At 57.0% G+C, this 17,068-nt stretch overlaps 2 protein-coding genes across 15 annotated transcripts in view; one reads left to right on the top strand and one right to left on the bottom strand.

Annotated features, from left to right (window-relative positions):
- Window positions 1-257: 257 nt before the first annotated feature.
- Window positions 258-1,880, top strand: CAPS (calcyphosine). 2 transcript variants are annotated; one of them, XM_045548869.1, is made up of 5 exons: window positions 258-349; window positions 422-527; window positions 600-777; window positions 965-1,171; window positions 1,255-1,880. In XM_045548869.1, exons 2-5 carry the CDS (start codon window positions 445-447, stop codon window positions 1,354-1,356), a joined length of 570 nt encoding a protein of 189 aa, XP_045404825.1. In that variant the 5' UTR covers window positions 258-349; window positions 422-444; the 3' UTR covers window positions 1,357-1,880. The 2 variants fall into 2 exon arrangements, with proteins under 2 accessions (XP_045404825.1, XP_045404830.1); XM_045548874.1 differs by having other exon boundaries at window positions 274-349; window positions 419-527.
- A 1,093-nt stretch (window positions 1,881-2,973) lies between these two features.
- Window positions 2,974-17,068, bottom strand: part of RANBP3 (RAN binding protein 3) — a 55,423-nt gene continuing 41,328 nt past the window's right edge. For 10 of the 13 annotated variants that reach the window (XM_045548841.1, XM_045548844.1, XM_045548848.1 and 7 more), the window contains 10 exons: window positions 16,287-16,414; window positions 12,610-12,729; window positions 10,547-10,650; window positions 9,785-9,863; window positions 8,673-8,775; window positions 8,028-8,152; window positions 6,332-6,452; window positions 4,575-4,717; window positions 3,424-3,610; window positions 2,974-3,288 (listed from right to left, as the gene is read on the bottom strand). In XM_045548841.1, the coding sequence (XP_045404797.1) occupies window positions 3,245-3,288; window positions 3,424-3,610; window positions 4,575-4,717; window positions 6,332-6,452; window positions 8,028-8,152; window positions 8,673-8,775; window positions 9,785-9,863; window positions 10,547-10,650; window positions 12,610-12,729; window positions 16,287-16,414 (1,154 nt within the window). In that variant the 3' untranslated portion in view covers window positions 2,974-3,244. The remainder of the gene's footprint in view (window positions 3,289-3,423; window positions 3,611-4,574; window positions 4,718-6,331; window positions 6,453-8,027; window positions 8,153-8,672; window positions 8,776-9,784; window positions 9,864-10,546; window positions 10,651-12,609; window positions 12,730-16,286; window positions 16,415-17,068) is intronic. The other 3 variants (XM_045548850.1, XM_045548845.1, XM_045548843.1) reach the window with 1 other exon arrangement.

Here is a 17,068-nt window from a genome sequence, read left to right as displayed (position 1 = left end):
GGCCGAGCTGCCCTATGAAGCCCAGAGAGGGGATGGGACCTGCCCTGGGTCACAAAGGAATCAGGCTCCGAGCCTCCCCCACGGCCTTGTCTCCATCCAGGACACTTCAGTTCCCGCAGGGCTGTGGCCTGCCCCTTCTCCCTGCCCGCCTGGGTGTGGCTCTATCCCAGGCCTGGACACTGTAGGGCTGAGTAAGCTCCACCATGTCCCTCCCAGCCCTGCCGCCTGGCCCTGGCACAGAGAGAGTTACAGCTCGGGCCCTCCCAGTCTCCAGCGCATTGTCCCTTAGCAACAACAGTCGCAACTAACACGGCCCAGCAGGCAGCAGTGCGGGACAGACACAGGCCAGGTGACTGAGGGGCAGTCCCCAGCGTAGGCCTGGCCAGCTGAGCAGGAGTCTTACCGACCTCTCCCCCAGCAGCTGCCCAAGAGCCCTGACCCAGCATGGACACTGTGGATGCCACCATGGAGAAGCTCCGGGCACAGTGCCTGTCCCGAGGGGCCTCGGGCATCCAGGGCCTGGCCAGGTGAGCTGTCCCCTTGCACCACCCCAAACCCAGCCCTGCGGTCATGGTCTAACCATGTCCTCTGTCCCCCAGGTTCTTCCGCCGACTGGACCGGGATGGGAACAGACGCCTGGACGCGGGGGAGCTCCAGCGGGGCCTGGCTGAGCTGGGGCTGGTGCTGGATAAGGCGGAGGCGGAGGGCGTGTGCAGGCGCTGGGACCGCGACGGCAGCGGGACACTGGACCTGGAGGAGTTCCTGCGGGCACTGCGGGTGAGGCCCCACCGCGCCCAGTCGTTTCCTCTGGGTGTGGGTGACACTGAGGGATCCATCCCTGAGAGCTGCTGTTAGGAGGCGCCTACTCAGGGGCGACAGCCTCAGCGCTCTGCATGTGCTGTTCCGGGGGGCAGGGGAGTTGGGGAGACCTGCCACCCTCCATCCCCAGTCACCGCCCCCCCAGCCCCCCATGTCCCAGGCCCGGGAGGCGGTCATTGCAGCCGCATTCACCAAGCTGGACCGCAGTGGGGATGGCGTGGTGACGGTGGATGACCTCCGAGGGGTGTACAGTGGCTGCGCCCACCCCAAGGTGCGGAGCGGGGAGTGGACTGAGGAGGAGGTGCTCCGCCGCTTCTTGGACAACTTCGACTCCTCTGAGAAGGACGGGCAGGTGGGTCACCCTGTGGGCCCGACCTCCACCTGAGATGGCCCGCCCTGCCCTCGGGTTCCCCCTAAAACCTACTGTGTCCCCAGGTCACACTGGCAGAATTCCAAGACTACTACAGCGGTGTGAGCGCCTCCGTGGACACAGATGAAGAGTTCGTGGCCATGGTGACCAGTGCCTGGCACCTGTGAGCAGCACACGGCCGGGCTGTGCCACCTGGGGCCCACACCCCTCCCACACACCTGAGCCAGGACCCTCCTCACCTGGGCTTTGAGCTGGGCAGAGCCCCATGACAGGGCCGGGGCAGGCAGAATTAAGGCTGCAGAACCAGCTAGATCAGGTCCCTGCTGGGCCACCAGGCAGAGGTGGGACAAAGGCTCTAACAGGGTCACTGGCTCAGGACCCCAGGGAGAAAGGCTCTGCGGGCCTACACTCCACTGACCCGAAGGCTTGCAGTCCTGCAGATGCCTCCGTTGATGTGCCCCACCCCTCCCCGTGGGACCCTAGGTGGGGAGGCTGTGTGTGGAGGGGCCAGCCTTGGGAGGCAGAGTGTGGACAGGACACCTGCCCAGGTGTGGAGCATGAGGCAGGGGCCAGGCCCTCTGGCCTTCTGAGGCCCCTGGGGCATGCGGGAGGCCAGGGTTTTAGTTAAAAGTTTAATGTAGTTCCCAAATACATTTCATATGACAATCTTACATAAATGTTCCAAAACACATGGGCGTTATCTGGTTTTACTTGTCACTAGCTGGCTAAGGCTTAAAGCAGAAAAGTATGACCAGGCCTCTCGGGAGGGCCTCTGGTGTCCTCCCAGGCTTGGGCTCACTGGGGGCTGGGCAGTGCTGGCCAGTGCAGCCACCCGGCCGAGGGCTCTGGCCAACCCGAGGTGTGGGTGGCACAGTTACAGGACTGGCCTTCTCTTCACTCTCAAGGGCGGGGCTGGGCGGTCCCCTCTTAAGTCCCGAGCAGGCCCTGTGCATGGGGACCGCCTCTGCAGCCTCCCTGGGGGCGGTGAGGGGGGGAGGTGCCGGGCTGGCTCTTGGCCACGCTCTGGAGTGGGGGTGGGCATGGGCGCAGCTCCTGTGTGCTGTATGCGTGCAGGACAGACGGCCTGTTGTCTGGGGCCAGCCCCTGCCCTGCCCCTGCCCTTTCCACCAAGGCCTACCAGGGGTTGTCCTCTGCCTGTCACAGATGCCCCTGGCCCCAGACAGTCTTGGGGACAGTGAATGGCCAACAGCAGGGGGCAGGTTTGCGCCTGGGTGCCTGATGAGGGGTCAACCACGTGATGTGGATGGGGAGGAGGGTGGGGCACCCTGCCAGGTCCAGGGTCCTTTTTCCAGACAAGGGGTACCCAAACCCTCAGCACCCCATGACAGCCTGGCGGAACCTGGGCGGGAAAGAAGTGGGGGTCTGTCCCCCCAGCGGGCTGACCCCTCACCTCAGAGACTAGGACAAAAGGGGGAACAGGGAGCTGGACAGAACTGCGCCTGCTTGATGCTCCCGAGCATGTTACTCTAAGAAACCAAAAACAAAGCCTTTGAAACTAAAAAGAAAAAAAGATCTGTAAAATATAAACCCCTGACCAGAGCACGGGAAACGGAAAGTGAAGATAGCAGTTAACAGAACGTCCTCTGGCCCAGTGTTTATGCTTCCGAGAGCAGCTCCTGCTCCGGGCTGCCCGGGAGGGTGGGAGCCCCAGGCGGGGCAGGGCCTGCAGCGGGGTGGGCGTGGGCAGCAGCGAGGCCAGAGGCTCTGGCGGAACCCAGAGGCTCTCGACACGAGGGGTGAAGGAACGAGGTCTTCAGTCCCAGTGAGAAGCCGTGACAAGCCTTAATGTGCCATTTCAATTCAAAGGAGGGGAGGGAAGAAATGTTCTTTTGTTTTGCTCATCAATATGATGAGGTCTCGTGTCCCAAACCACATTCAGGCAGTTCCCAAGTCTGCTTTCGGACAGGACGTGTGGATCCGGACTGTGGCCGACCCAGCAGGGAGTGGCTCCCGGCCCCTCGGCGCTGCCTGCGGGGAGGGATGGGCGGCTGACAGCCGGATGAAACGGCAGCCCGAGGTGCGCCGGCCCGGCTGCTATGTGCTCCCAGCTGTCTGCCCGTCTCCTTCGTCACCAGCACCTGCAGGAAGCAGCAGCCTTACCCTTGGCTCCCCTGAACAGAGCTGCACTCCCTGGGTCAGGCCACCCCTGCTCGCAGTCAGTGGGGACCAAACCAGCCCCTCGAGCCCCCCAGGGCAGGGACCGCCTGGCTCACCTGCTCCGGCGGCCCCTGAGGGAGCCAGAACATCATCATCGTCGCTGTCGTCCTCCTCGTTGGAAGGGGCTGCCCCAGGCTCGGGGGCAGGCAACTTGGCCTCCTGTTCCTGCTCCACGCGGCTGCGCAGGGCCAGGATGCGGTGGTGCAGGGCTGCGTACAGCTGGCCTGTGTCCTTGGAGCTGGCCTAGGAGAGGCAGGGGGCTGTGAGGCCCCCGGGACCCCAGTCCTCTTCCCTCCTGCCTGTGACGGGAGTGGAAGTGGCAGGTCCCGAGGCTCAGAGGTGTCCCATGCATGAGGCCTCAAGGGAAGACTGAAGGCTTGGGCCTGCTGTCCCCTGGGAAGGGATGCCACCACCCCTAGGTGGCTGGGAGGATCCCGGGGGCTGAGAGTCAGGCAGGTCAATGCTGGCCTGGGGCCCAGAGGTCAGGGCTGGTGGACATGACTGTCATCCCTCCACATGACACAGGACAGAGGTGACTGCCCATGGGGCTGTTTGCCCTGAACACCTCACTGCATCTCAGCCAAGCCCCCATGGCTTCTCTGGGCTGGGGAGAGGACAATGGCGTGGATCTGCGTTCCCAGGGGCTGGCACCGGAGAGGGGCCCACAGCAAGTGGGAGGAACCCGGCCCTGTGTCCCAGGCAGCAACCAAGGCTCATTCCCTTTTCCCCTCACCCCTGCCCTGCCCGGCAGTGGGCTAAAGCCCCCCAGCTCCAAGGCTTGCCTGAGCTCTAAGCCTTCCCCAGAGATGCCCTCCCCCACCAGCTTCCCCCAGGGGCTCAGAGTCTGCACCAGCGCTGCTGCCAGCATGGCCCTGGGGGTCTCGCTAGTGGATGCCACTGCGGCCTCTCTTCCGCCAACACAGCCTACTTGCTCTGGGGACAGGCCCTCCTGCTCTCTCCTGCCCCACCCCACCCCAAGTGCTGAGGGCTGGACCAGGAGGCCCCCCCACCTCTGCACCAAGAACAGCACCCCAGTGCTGCCCATGGTGCCCCGTGTGCCCAGGAGCCTCCACGTGGCTGGTGGGACTTGGGATACGGCTTCCCTTCCTGGCAGTTCACAAAGGTGCTGCCCTCCTCTGGAGCCGTGCTGGCCACTCCCTCCCCCCAGGGGCCAGTGGCTGTGCAGGGGCATCCAGGGCCGGCTCACCGAGATCAGGAAGACCTTCACGCCCTGGTCCTCGGTGTCCATGGCCGTGATGCGGATGCCCTTCTCGCTGGCCTTGTCGATCTGCATCTGAGCCCACAGCTTGGTGTTGAGGATCAGCCGCAGGCTCCCCTGGGTCCGCATCACTGCAACCAGCGAGGCAGTGAGCCGCAGCCCCTGCCCCGCCCACCTCCCAAACAGCAGCTCCGAGACTATCACTGGGCACAAGCCCACGACTCTCAGGACCCCTGTTGCCTTGAAGCCAGCCCTGGCACACCCCTGCTCCCTGGAACGGACTGCATCTCGCCGAGCCCTGGTACCCTGAAGGTCACGGTGGGGCAGTGACCGCACAGGCTGCCAACACGGTGGCTACACCCAGGCAGTGGAGGGTTTGTGTGGCCCACATAGGCAGCACCAGAACAGGGGTGCCCTCAGGGAAGGGGATAGATGGGAGCACGAGGTGGCCACCAGAGGTGGGAGCTGCATACTTGTGACGTGTGTGTTCTGCAAGTGACATCTGCCACAACAGGAGTCCATACCCTCCTGACTGTCCCCATGCTGGGCCCAGGCCCCATGCCCGTTCTCTGGTTTCATTGAAAGCGAGGAAGGGTAAGGCCGCTGCTCAGAGCTTCCTTCGAGAGGGAGCCGGGAGACCAAGGGCAGCAGCTCATGGGGGGAAACAGGACAGCCCTGCTTCTCTGGCGTGTGTGACGCCCACCCACCCTTCCCATTGGCTGCCTCTGCCCACTGGAACAGGCCTGGAGAGGGTTGGAAGCTCCTCCACGAGACTGTTCTGACGGGAGGGCACAGCTGCCACAGCCCGATGACCCAGGGACTGAGGGTACTACACACACTCTGTTCACACACATTTGACTGAATGTTTCCATGAGAAAGAAGGAAAAGCAAAGTGAGAGGATGTTCTCGGGGAAGCAAAGAGCAGTGCCCGGTCTGGAGGGACCGTCCTCATCTCTGTCCCCACTTGGGAAGTGTCTCTGAGTCAAGGTGGGTGAAAACTGCGCTTCGAGGGGGCCACCCGGGCTACTGCTGGGCCTGAAATCCACGTTTCTGCAAAGGCCGAGAGACGCTTTGGGGAAGACAAAAAGACGGACATGCACATCACTGAAACAGACACCCACACATGCTGATGTTCTTCATGTGTTCGCGCACACACGTGCTCATTTTGTAACGAGTCTGTTTCTGGGAATAAGGTTCATGTACAAAGACGGCCCCAGTAGCGTCATCTATGACAGTGAAAAAATCAGGAACAGCCTAAATGTCTGTCAGTAGGGAAAAGTCCATTAACTGTCAACAGAATATCAATGTTGAAGTTTTTCAAAGACAGTTGTTATTTTAAAGGGAAAATAACGACCTAGGAAGATGCTCACAAAATAGCAAGTGAAAGAAGTGGGATAAAAAACTACCCTATTTCCTTAAAAAAGGACCACAAACAGAAGGAACAGACTGCTGAAATATTATCAGCAAAGATTTCAATCCTCATAAAAAGATCATAGTTGATGTTTAAGTTCTTCTGTTTCCTTTCTTCCATAAAACCACCACTTTTACTGTCAGAAAATCAGTTTAAAAATTGCTGAAGACTTTCATGCACTTTGACACCGAGTGAGTCATGGAAGGGCACCTGGGACTCTCCAGTGGGGACGGCTTCCCTGCTCCTCGGCCCTGACGAGCACCAGTTGGGCTGTCCCCAGCCCTCTCCAGGGGACCCCACCCCCAGCACCTTCCAGGAGCCCTTGGCAGCTTACCTAGTCGGGACTGTAGCGTCCCGTCGTCGGTGGACGCCATGTCATTGAGTCTGAGCAGCCCCCGTCCTCGCTCCACCCACGACTGTGAGGTCTTGTCGAAGACGAACAGCTTACACTGGATCTGGAATACACGCGAGTGCCTCTGGGTGAGCAGGGCCCTGGCTGGGTGTCCTGCTGAGGAAGGACCCCCGAGAGCAGAATCTCCAACTAACCCACACCTCACGATTAACCTGCGTGGATTGCCCAGGCCAGCAAACTATGGCCTGGGGGCCACATCTGGCCCTTGGCCAGCTTTTTGTCCTGCCCTCAAGCTAGACCAGGTTTTACATTTTAAAACGGGTATTTGGAAAAAGAAGAAAAGAATCATTAAGGAAACGCACATCAGAACCGCAGTGGCAGTGAGAAGCCACTTTGGCTCCGCTAGTGCGGCTACAACCACGTGGCGAGACAGAGGCCCTATTCACTGCTCGTGGGGACGGAAAATGGTGCGGCCGTGGGGAAGAGAGTCTGGCGGGTCCTCAAAAAGTTAAAAGGTGGAGTCACCATGTAGCCTGGGAACTCCACGCCCAGGGAATCTACCCAAGAGAAAAGGAACATGTGTTCACACAGAAACGTGTACACAAACGTTCACAGCAGCATGATTCGTAATAACCAAAAAGTAGAAATACGCCAAATACCACCTGATGAAAGGATAAACAAATGGTCCATCCTTAAAATGAAACTTTGTTTCTTCCTAAAAGAGAATGAGGCTCTGACACGGGCTACGACACGAATGAGCCTTATGCGAGCGAGAGGCCAGACACAGAAGGACACAGTGTGTGACGCCACTTACATGAAATGTCCTGGACAGGCAGACCCACAGAAGTAGGAAGTGAGTGGATCAATGGTTGTCAGGGGCTGGGGGAGGGGAAGGGGGTTTCCTATCAGGGGACAAAAATGTTCAACACTAGAGTGTAGTGATGGTTGCACAATTCTATGAATACACTTAAAACCCACTGAAATGCACGATTTAAAAGGGTGAATTATGCAGTATGTGCAGTATACCTCAACAAAGCTGCTTTATATATACTAAGAAAAGAAAAATATGTGACAAAGACCGTATGTCATGCTTCACAGAAGAGCGCAAACCCCTCTACGTCAGTCTCTCAACATGACTACATTAAGCAACAGTGGTGAGTGGGAAGAGCAGTACTATTAAAGTTCCAAGCCACTCTACACGGTTTACAGATGCAACACGTCTGCACGTGTCCAGGGAAAGGAAGCAGGTGGATGCTACCCACCACCCACCCGGCTCATTGAGGTGTGGCCTCAGGAGGAGGAGGAGGGAGATGGTGACAGAAGAGTGGGGTGGAAGCTCTGGATGCATCTGATTTTTCCCTACTGAGACAGCATAGGGTGACAAAATAGTTACAGTTGTTAATTCTGGGTGACAAGAGGAAGGTGTTTGTCCTGACAGTCTTTGTCATCTCTTGAACCATCAAGAGTGTGTCAAAACAGATCCTCCTACTCTAAAACCAAAACAAGAAGCCCCCTGGCCTGGGCTAAGCTCTCCACGAGACCCCCCAGCCAGACCCCAGGGTGTAGGCAGCAGCTCTCACAGGGGAGGCCTGGTCCCGGGGCTGCAGGCCCCGCCCTTGGGGTGGGACCCCCAAGGTCAGAGAGGACCGGGCAAGGCCCAGGCCTGTGGCTCCCTCACCTGTAACACGTTGCTCTCCGCCTCCTCCCCGGTGATGACTTCCACTTTTTCCAACAAACACTTCCGTGCTGTGGCCTTGGTGTAGGCAGCTGCCGACTCGGCCAGGGACTCTGAAATATCATTAGCTAAACAAGACTGACTATTTATTTGGTGAGGGGAAAGCATGGAGCTCTCAGAAGACTGACAGGATGGTTCTGGCTTTAGGACACTGGCTACCCCTGGAAAGCCAGACCTGGCGGCTGGAGAGGACCCTGGACGCAGGCCAGGGCATTCAGACTCCGGATCTGCAGGGAGACCGCCTGGGAGCTGACAGGTGTGGCCCCAGATCCCCACTTCCCATGCAGCAGAGGACAGGATGGGGACAGACTCTCCTGTGCCTGTGTCTTGCCACCCTCCCTGTCACTGCACAGAGACTCGGGCCCTCACATTCCTTAACATGAACACTTGTCTCTGCTCCCTGCAGTGCAGAGCCCTGAAAGCCACGGCCAAGTGCTTTTGGACCATTCAGTAGCTGGTTCACATGTGGTCATTACTGCGGGGTGAGTGGGTCCCCTCATCCCACCCGGGTAGGGCGTGGATAGACACAGTGTCCCCTTGCGTCACTCATCACCCCCCATGCCACTAGGCAGCAGGACTGTAACATACCTTTCTCAGGGGTGGCCTCCTGGGAAGAGGACTCGGACCCAGACTCGGCAGCCATGTTTTCTCTGTTGGCATCTGGACTGATCTCATTTAATTTTGGGGGACTCTGCAGGGAAACAAAGACGCGTGGGGAGGAGGGCGTGTTTGTGTGGTCCTGGCAGACAAACTGCTGCAGAATGGACAACCCCTGAGCTGGGACAGCAGCTCTAGGCACCTCCATGCCCGCCCCCGATGCCACACGCTCCCTGCTCCAGCACCACGTGGGGAAGGTCCCCACAGGCCGCTCCTGCACGCTCTGTGTGAGCACTCCCAGACTGCCTCGGAGCCCCTGCGTGTGGCCTGGCAGGCGTGGCCAGGAGGTGGGTACCACCAGCCGACAGGCACCCTGGGCCACACTGGTCACCTTATCTGCACGGCAGTGTGTGAGGCAAGCCTTTGACTATTTCACTGTAGTAGAAAAGGGGCAGTACTGATGCCAGAGAAGAGAAGCAGGAGGCTCATTAATTTAGTATAAAGTGAGGCAAAGATGGAAGTGGTTAGGTGGCCCACACAGTCAATCGAAGAAAAAGGAAGAAATTTAACAAAGTAGGCAAGCCATTCTAGAACCCTCTCCCAGGCTGGCTGGGTTCTCTGGAAATGCACACAGCACTTTCATGCACCCACGGCCCTGGCGGTGTTGTATGGTCATAGGAGTGGGGAGGCCACAGCCCTATCTGTTGGCATAGCCGGCCTGTCCCCTGCTGGGTCGCAGGCTCACGGTCTGGGTGGGGCTGGCCTCTCCTGGCTCCAGAGGGGCTCAGGCTGGTCCAGCAGCAGGTGACTAAAGATTTTTGTCTGATGGCTGCAACCCCAGTGGGCCTGGTAGGGAGGAAGCACGAGCCCTGCCCACCAGCATGGCCCCAACCACGGCTTCAGGGGAAGCAAACCTGTCCAGGAATGCCAGAACTAGTGGCCTGGCCCGTGTCTTCCAGCAGAGTCTGAGCCAGGTCATTTTTCTCTTACTTGCAACCGAGAGTACCCCAGCTCCACAGGAGACAACGCGGTAGCCCCACTCCCCACGTCCCCTCAACCTGGAGTTGTTGGTCTCCAGGAACAGTCCCAACGTGGCCACTCACCAAGACTCGCTCGCTCATGTTCTGGCCAAATACAAACTTGTTGCTGGAGGCATCGGCACTGTTGGTCGAGTTCTCTAAACTGAAGAGAAGCCGTGTAGTGAGCGTGGGGCGTGGGGTAGGGTGTGGCCAGGCAAATGCGCATGCCTGCATGCACATGTGCAAACACGCACACCAGCGCACAGGGCACAGCCTGGGCACCTCCCTTATGCGTGCCAGAGACAGGGCCCACACGCCTCTGCGCCTCAGTGTGCCTGATGAAAATAGGGACCTGTAGCTTGTCTTGATGGAGGGTCCCAACAGCACGAGGGAAGCCCATGTTCTCCCTGCTCTGCCGGCCTATCTCCCGGGCAGGACATACTATCTCCAGCAGTGCCACTCAAGGACGAGTGGGTTCTTCACCCCATGTGCCCACAGCGAGGGTGAGGGGTGCCAGGGGTGTTGGAACCTTGCGGCTGTCAGGAGGCAACCAAGCCGCCACTGGCCCACTCAGGTCTGCTCTGGGCACAAGGTCTGTATGACAGAGGTCACGCCAAGGGCCAGGCTGTGTCCTCCACATGCCCTTGGACAACCCCACAGAACTCTGGTCCCACCTCAGGTGTCCGCTGAAACCCAGGGCCAAGCACACCCTCCTGGCCTGTCCACAGCTGTGCCCAGGGTGACCTGGATCCCCACGGCATCTGCTTCCCTTGCACTTGGTGGCTGGGGCCCCTCCCCGGACACCTGCCCCACCATGCCGACATGGCCATCAGGCCTGAGACACACCTGGAGCTGATATACTGAAGGAAGTAGTTTGTTGCAGTTGGCATTTCTGAACTGGGGTGTCCAGCGTTCTCCATGTCGGCTTCATCAGTGTTCTCATTTATTAGCTGGGAACAGAGAAAGCACTTAGTACTCAGACAGTGGCAGGGCCTGGGATGCTACAGCCTGGTCTGCCTGCACAACCCATGAACCCCCTGGTGTGTTCTCCCCACCGTGCTCATACACACACACACACACACACACACACGCCTGTGTGTGCACCAAGTGTGTACTGCGGGTGAAGCCGCAGTCATCGCCACCACTTCTTGCTTTTAGCAGTTAACAACAAAGAGCACACAGAGCAGCAGGGAGCTTTTTCTACCTTGCAGTAAAAAACCACCCTCAAGCTGGCATCTTGCTGGCGTTTTTGTTGATGCCTCTGTACCGAGAACACAGAACGCCTACAAAGAGGTTTATTATAAACACAATAAAAGCATCATTTCCCGAGGGCTGCTTTTATGCCAACTGCTGTGCCAAGTCCGTCAAATACATTATCTAACTGAATCCTCCAGGAACCCTGTGCGGTGGATGTTACAGGACCTGTCCTACAAGCAGGGAAGCAGAGGCTCCAGGATGAGAACCCGCAGCTCAAATGTACCCTTGATGGGGAAGCTGGATTTGACTGTGAGACTCTAAAGCCCACGTAGGCCCTTGACCTGTCAGATGCTGACCACACCCCAATGTCAAAGCAGCTGTCACCCCAAGATCGAGGTGCAGACTCAACAGGGCCTGAGGTCCAATGGCCAAGCCTTTCTCCGCCTTTTGCCCTCCTCTCTGGAGGAAACAGTCCCAGAGGGGCTCATTATTTGGGCTGAAAGCTGTGGCAACACTGACACTATTTTCCGTGACTCTCAGGGGTTTGCGCATCTGGTGGACAGTGAGTAACACAGGAAGAAGCAGAAAACACGATCCTGTGCTTCCTACAAGCCAAGGAGCTGTCTCCTCATCTCAGGCTCCTCCCCCTCGGTACTTTCGAAGGCTGGGCCCGATCAGCCTTCAGCCTCTGTGGGGCCTTCCTGGGCACTGCAGGATGGTGAGCGGTATCCTCAGCCTGTACCCACTCCACACCAGGAGCGCCCCCTGCTTGTGACAGCCACAAATGCCTCCTGACAAGGCGGTGATACTGCCTCATGCTTCTAAAGAGGCTTCTTGCCAGATGAGCTGCTGGAAGCTTCCGTGCCTGTGGCTGGGAGAGGTAGTGCTGCCTAGCCCTGGTCTTCCCAGAGGCACAGGTCACAAGTCCAGGGATGTTCCCTGCCACTGGCAGCCTTTCCCGACCCTGACTCCAAGTTTCCAGACTACACCATCACACCTGCAGGGCAGCTGGGAGGTGACAGATACTTTGCTGCCGTTTAGGAAAGAAAACAGTATTGTCCCTCCACAAGGTGATGGTTCTTAACCAGGGTGATTCTGTCCCCTGGTCATCCCAAGGGCCAGGTTGTGTCCTCTATAAGCCCCTGTGGAGGGAAGCCCAAGAGGACACTTGGCAACATCTGTGGCTGTCATGGGTGGGGAAGGGGGTGCTCTTGGCACGGAGTGGGTGGGGGCCTTGGACATTGCTCAGCACCTACACTGCCCAGGACAGCCCCTCAGAAAGCCAAGAATGAGCCGGTGTGAATGTGGCTGCTGCTGAGACGGAGAAACCCTGACATGAGGGGCCAAAACCCTCTGGGGCAACGTTGAAAGTGCGGGATGGTGCTGTCTGCATTCTCTGCCGCAGAAGTGTGAGTTCCCAGGGCTGAGCACGTTTGGCTGCCTCTCTGTCGCCGCTTCCAGGAGCACAAGGGAGGCTGCCTTGAGAAGACACTGTAGGCGGGGACCCCGCAGCCTGGCGGGTGTGCGCTGGGGAGTATGGAAAGCTCACAGAGCAGTAGCTGGCCTCACCGTGAGTCACAGAACCACCCGATGACACACTGTGTCCCCCCATTCTGAAAGGAAAGTCTACTGACTTTCCTGTTGTATAACCTGGGGGAGGCATTAAAAAAGCCTCATTAGTGCAATAGCCCATTCCACACCCTGTCACATACCTTAACTCTGTCACGCAAGTTCTGCCCAAATACAAAGGCCTGCTGCGCAGCTTGTTCTTTCTTCTCACAGTTTTCCTCCTCAGAAGTATTGCTAGATTCATTTCTCTGGGGCTCTTTCTCCTATTAAAAAAAAAAACAAGCCCAAAACACAATGACCAATTACAGGTGACACACCCAGCCAGATAAGCAGGGCAGGTGATCCCACACCACCCTGTTTACTCCACTTCTCCCCTGGGCACGGGTCCTAAGGTGAGGGACAGCCTGAGACTTGTCCCAGGACCAGCCTTGTCAGCAGCCTGGGATAAAGGTGCCCTGGGTGGGACCCTGGGAGAAGAGGCCCCAGATCATCAACCATAAGCTGCCGCCGCCTTCGCAGGCACGTGGATTTGCTTTAGACACATGGGGGTGGCACAAGAGGGACGGGTTTGGATGCCCGGAAGCCACATGGCAGAGATCGGACCTTAGTTCTGGGGCCACCTGCTGCCTCAGTGGGGCCAAGGGCCCTGCAGCTGTCTCCCCTGACCTCAGCCAGGGCAAGATGGGTGGCCTGGACAGGAGGGCTGGGACCTGCAGGCTGTGGGGGTCCAGGGCCAATAGCGCCTGGATTATCCACGGCTCCAACAGAAACTTGGTCTTTGTGAGGCTGAGCGACTTCTTCAGGGCATCCACAGATGGCTGCTTTATGGAGAGGCTTTTCATCACACTTGCTCGGAGTCACACTTGTTTCTGGTATAAAAAAGCCCCTGCTGGGTGTGGTGGCTCAAGCCTGTAAGCCCAGCACTTTGGGAGGTTGAGGTGGGAGGATTGCTGGAGGCCAGGAGTTTGAGCCCAGCCTGGGCAACATAGTGAAACCTGCTGCTACAAAAAATAAAAAAAATAGCCGGGTGTGGTGGCACGAACATGTAGTTCCACTTCTTGGGAGGTTTGCTTGAGCCCAGGAGTTCGAGGCTGCAGTGGGCTACGACTACACCACTGTGCTCCAGACTGGGTGACAAAGTGAGACCTCACTGCTTAAAAAAAAAAAAGGGAGAAGAAAATCTAGCGCGGCTATAACCAGCAGAGAGGCAGGTCTCTGAACTGACATGCAATGATGCCTACCATACACTGACTGGAGGGAAAAATCAAGAAGTGTGATTCCACTTCTGCTAAAAGCAAACCCAATCCCAAGTATGTGTGTGTAGGAATGTCCAGGAAAAAAAACCAGGAGAGAGAGAATTCAAACTGTTGACAGAGCTAAGTCATCTAGTACTTCTTAACTGGACGGTGGCTTCCACTTGTTACTTTGTAGAATTTCTCATTTACTTAAATATTTTTAACATGTAGGCCTCACTTTCATAACTAACAGTTCAGGAACAAATTCATTTATTTTGGGACAATGGAACACGGAGTTGCAAGCACTTCATAGATGTTTTTCTTACACTACATGGTAAGAGCTACTGTATAATTTGAAAATAAATTTAAAAAGGCTTTTGGGCAGATGCTCTGGGGATGTGTGTGGTGGACAAGAAAGCAAAGCAGGATTTGCCCAGGACACGTGAAGGGACCTGAGAACCTGGAGCCCCGAGGTGAGAAAGAACGCAGACAGCCCCTGACGCCGCTCGGTGCTGTCACCAGGCAGGGAAGACTAGAGTTAAAATACCAGCCCCAGGATGGGTGGGTCATAGCACAAAGTCCACTTTCTGGTCCACCTGTCCAGAGTTTAAATGTGTCTCTACTGTGCTCCCTATAAATGCTGCTGCCGCCGCCTTCACACTGCAGCCTCATCCCTGTGCAAGAGTGAACGTCAATCATACCTGTGTCTGGCGATCTGGGAGTCCTTAGAGGACAGGCCAATGCCCAGCCCCACTGCAGAGTGCGGGGATACACTTCCAATGGAAACATGCGCCCGGACCTTGGCTTCTGTGTGCTCCCTGTTCACCCTCTGACTGGGGCTATTCCCAGGTAGGCAGAGCCCTCAGGGTCACCTGAGGTCGGGGACGCAGGCAGCAAACCGTTTCTGATCGCAGAGCATGTCCCTAACCTGGTAGGGACTTTTAAAAAGCTTTAATTAAACTAATAAGTGAATCCTGAGGCCTGTAGAGCATGCGTGCGTGCGTGCGTGTGTGTCGGTGGGGCGGGGCGGGGGGGTGTGGCTCTTCCTCTTTCCCAAGGAAAGTACCCGAAATCTAACCATGGAGGCTCCCCCATGGGCCGCCCTAGCCCCTAAGCTCATGGTCCCCAATGGGTGCCATGTCAGTGTGTGCCATGTTCATGGGCGGCAGGGAAGGGCAAAGGTCCCGTTTGGGCTGCTGCCTCAAGGACAGAAATGGGCGGGTGTGGCCAGCCCTGAAAATCTCAGCAGAACTGGGTGGTCACGAGACAGCATGCGTGTGACCTCTGTCTGGGCGCCTGCCACATGCAGAGCTGCTGACGGGGGTGTGGTGTGTGTGGCTCCATCCCAGACCCACGTGGAACACTGGCTTTGGAGCCAGACACGGGATCCTGGGAGGGACAGACCCAGGAGCTGGGAGCGGCAGCCAGGAGACTGCGAGGCACGGAAATTGACTCCAGCCACCAGGGCCGTCCAGCCTGATGAAGGGACAGTGGAGAGGCCTGACCTCTGAGCTCAGGGACTTGAGAGAACACACATGTCTGCACTGTGAAGAAGGGCTAGAACCAACAGGAAAGTGATACAGGCCGATGGGGGCCAAGAGAGGTTCGAACTCTCAGCAGCTAGTGCTGCCCATTTGGCCTGTGTACCTGCCACGGGGAGCGCCAAAGGAGGACGGGATGGGCTGGGTCACTTCTAGGTCTCCCTCCAAGTCAAAACTGTACACCTGAGTCGCCTGCACCCTGGAGACCCCAGCTACCAAAGTTTCCAAGCAGCAGCATGCTGCCGAAGTGACCCCTATTTCCAACTCAGCAAACTGTAGTTTAAAGCAGGGAGGGGTTGCCCTCGGTGATGGTTTAAACTCTGATTATAGATGGCCGTTTTCACCATGGAGCTGGGGCATCTGCTGGGAGTGAAGGGTATAAAACCGCAGGACACTGAAATGGGTGGAGCAGAGAACAGACACACAGATCCAGTCTGGCCTTCACACGGAAGACGCCACATCTGTGTTTCAACTCTGATTCCAAACCCATCTCTGCCAACCCTGACAGCAGGCTCTTCAACACATGCTCCTATTTACAGGGCCGTGAACACACTGCCTAAGGCCTGCATCGGCAAGGACTTTCCCCCTTTAAATGAACTATTTCTGAGCTGACTCCCCAGGAGAACTTTTCCAACCAGAATGGGCACACATGTGCGAATCCCTGAGGGGTTGTCTGGGTGTGGAACATGTTTCATCATGTGAAATGCTGCAAGACACTCATCAATGACAGGTGATCCTCTGGCCCCAATGATTCCCCGGAGCGAAATGGTTTGGGTGCCCCCGGCGGGAACACTTTGCGGCAGAGCATGCTGGTGGCACCATTCTCTTTGACTGATGGAGAGAGACCACTCTTCGCAGTTTAGTAATTTGGTTTGTCAGTTACAGTTATTCACTAAGACCACTGAGCAAATCCAGGAATCCTTAAATCAGCCTCACGTCCAAGCTGCTCGCAACAGGGCTATGAACTCAGCAGCACCCCAGCAGTGTCACCCTCCCGCCCATGCGGGCCCAGCATGCTGTGCCCTCCAGCCCAGGACCACCAACCTCGAGTGTGCACGCCTCGTCGGCAGATTCAGACGGGCTTCTCCGTGTGGGGTTTTCGGGTGATGCTGCTGGCATTGCCCCTGTGCAGTCTGCTGGGATGCTGAGCCCGTTGGTGCCACTGCTGGGGACTGTGGGGGGAAGGAAGGAGACAGGGAATCACGACAAAGCACCTCCCGCCCCCGCTTGCTGAGGGGCTAGACCTTGCCTAGGGCCCCCTACCATGTGGGCCACAGTGCAATATCTCCTTTTTAAGGAAAGGACCTCGAGTCTCTATGAAGAGCCACAAAATCTTAGGTTAAAAAAAAAAAAAACACAGTCCAGGTGTGGTGGCTCATGCCTGTGATCCTAGCACTCTGGGAGGCCGGGGTGGGAGGATCGATCGAGGTCAGGAGTTCGAGACCAGCCTGAGCAAGAGTGAGACCCCTGTCTCTACTAAAAATAGAAAGAAATGATTTGGACAGCTAAAAATATATACAGAAAAAAAATTAGCTGGGCATGGTGGCGCACGCCTGTAGTCCCAGCTACTCAGGAGGCTGAGGCAGGAGGATCGCTTGAGCCCAGGAGTTTGAGGTTGCTGTGAGCTAGGCTGACGCCACAGCACTGTAGCCCGGGCAACAGAGCCAGACTCTATCTCAAAAAATAAATAAATAAATAAATTAAAAAAAAAAAAAGGTAGCATTATTGCTAAGAATAAAAGAAACAGAAAAAGAAAATATACTGGGGGATGATTCTTATGAATTTTACTAGTACAGAGATGATGCATTTTCCCCCCTGTAAATAGT

This window comes from Lemur catta, chromosome 1 (genome assembly GCF_020740605.2).
Source record: "Lemur catta isolate mLemCat1 chromosome 1, mLemCat1.pri, whole genome shotgun sequence".
Taxonomy (NCBI): Eukaryota; Metazoa; Chordata; class Mammalia; order Primates; family Lemuridae; genus Lemur; species Lemur catta.
This window is presented reverse-complemented; position numbering and strand designations above follow the sequence as displayed.

What these genes read in the sequence shown, in the direction of transcription:
- CAPS (XM_045548869.1), top strand. Translation starts at nt 445, where the DNA reads ATGGACACTGTGGATGCCACCATGGAGAAGCTCCGGGCACAGTGCCTG. An exon ending in GGCATCCAGGGCCTGGCCAG is followed by an intron (nt 528 to 599) that starts GTGAGCTGTCCC and finishes TCTGTCCCCCAG; the next exon opens with GTTCTTCCGCCGACTGGACC. An exon ending in AGTTCCTGCGGGCACTGCGG is followed by an intron (nt 778 to 964) that starts GTGAGGCCCCAC and finishes CCGCCCCCCCAG; the next exon opens with CCCCCCATGTCCCAGGCCCG.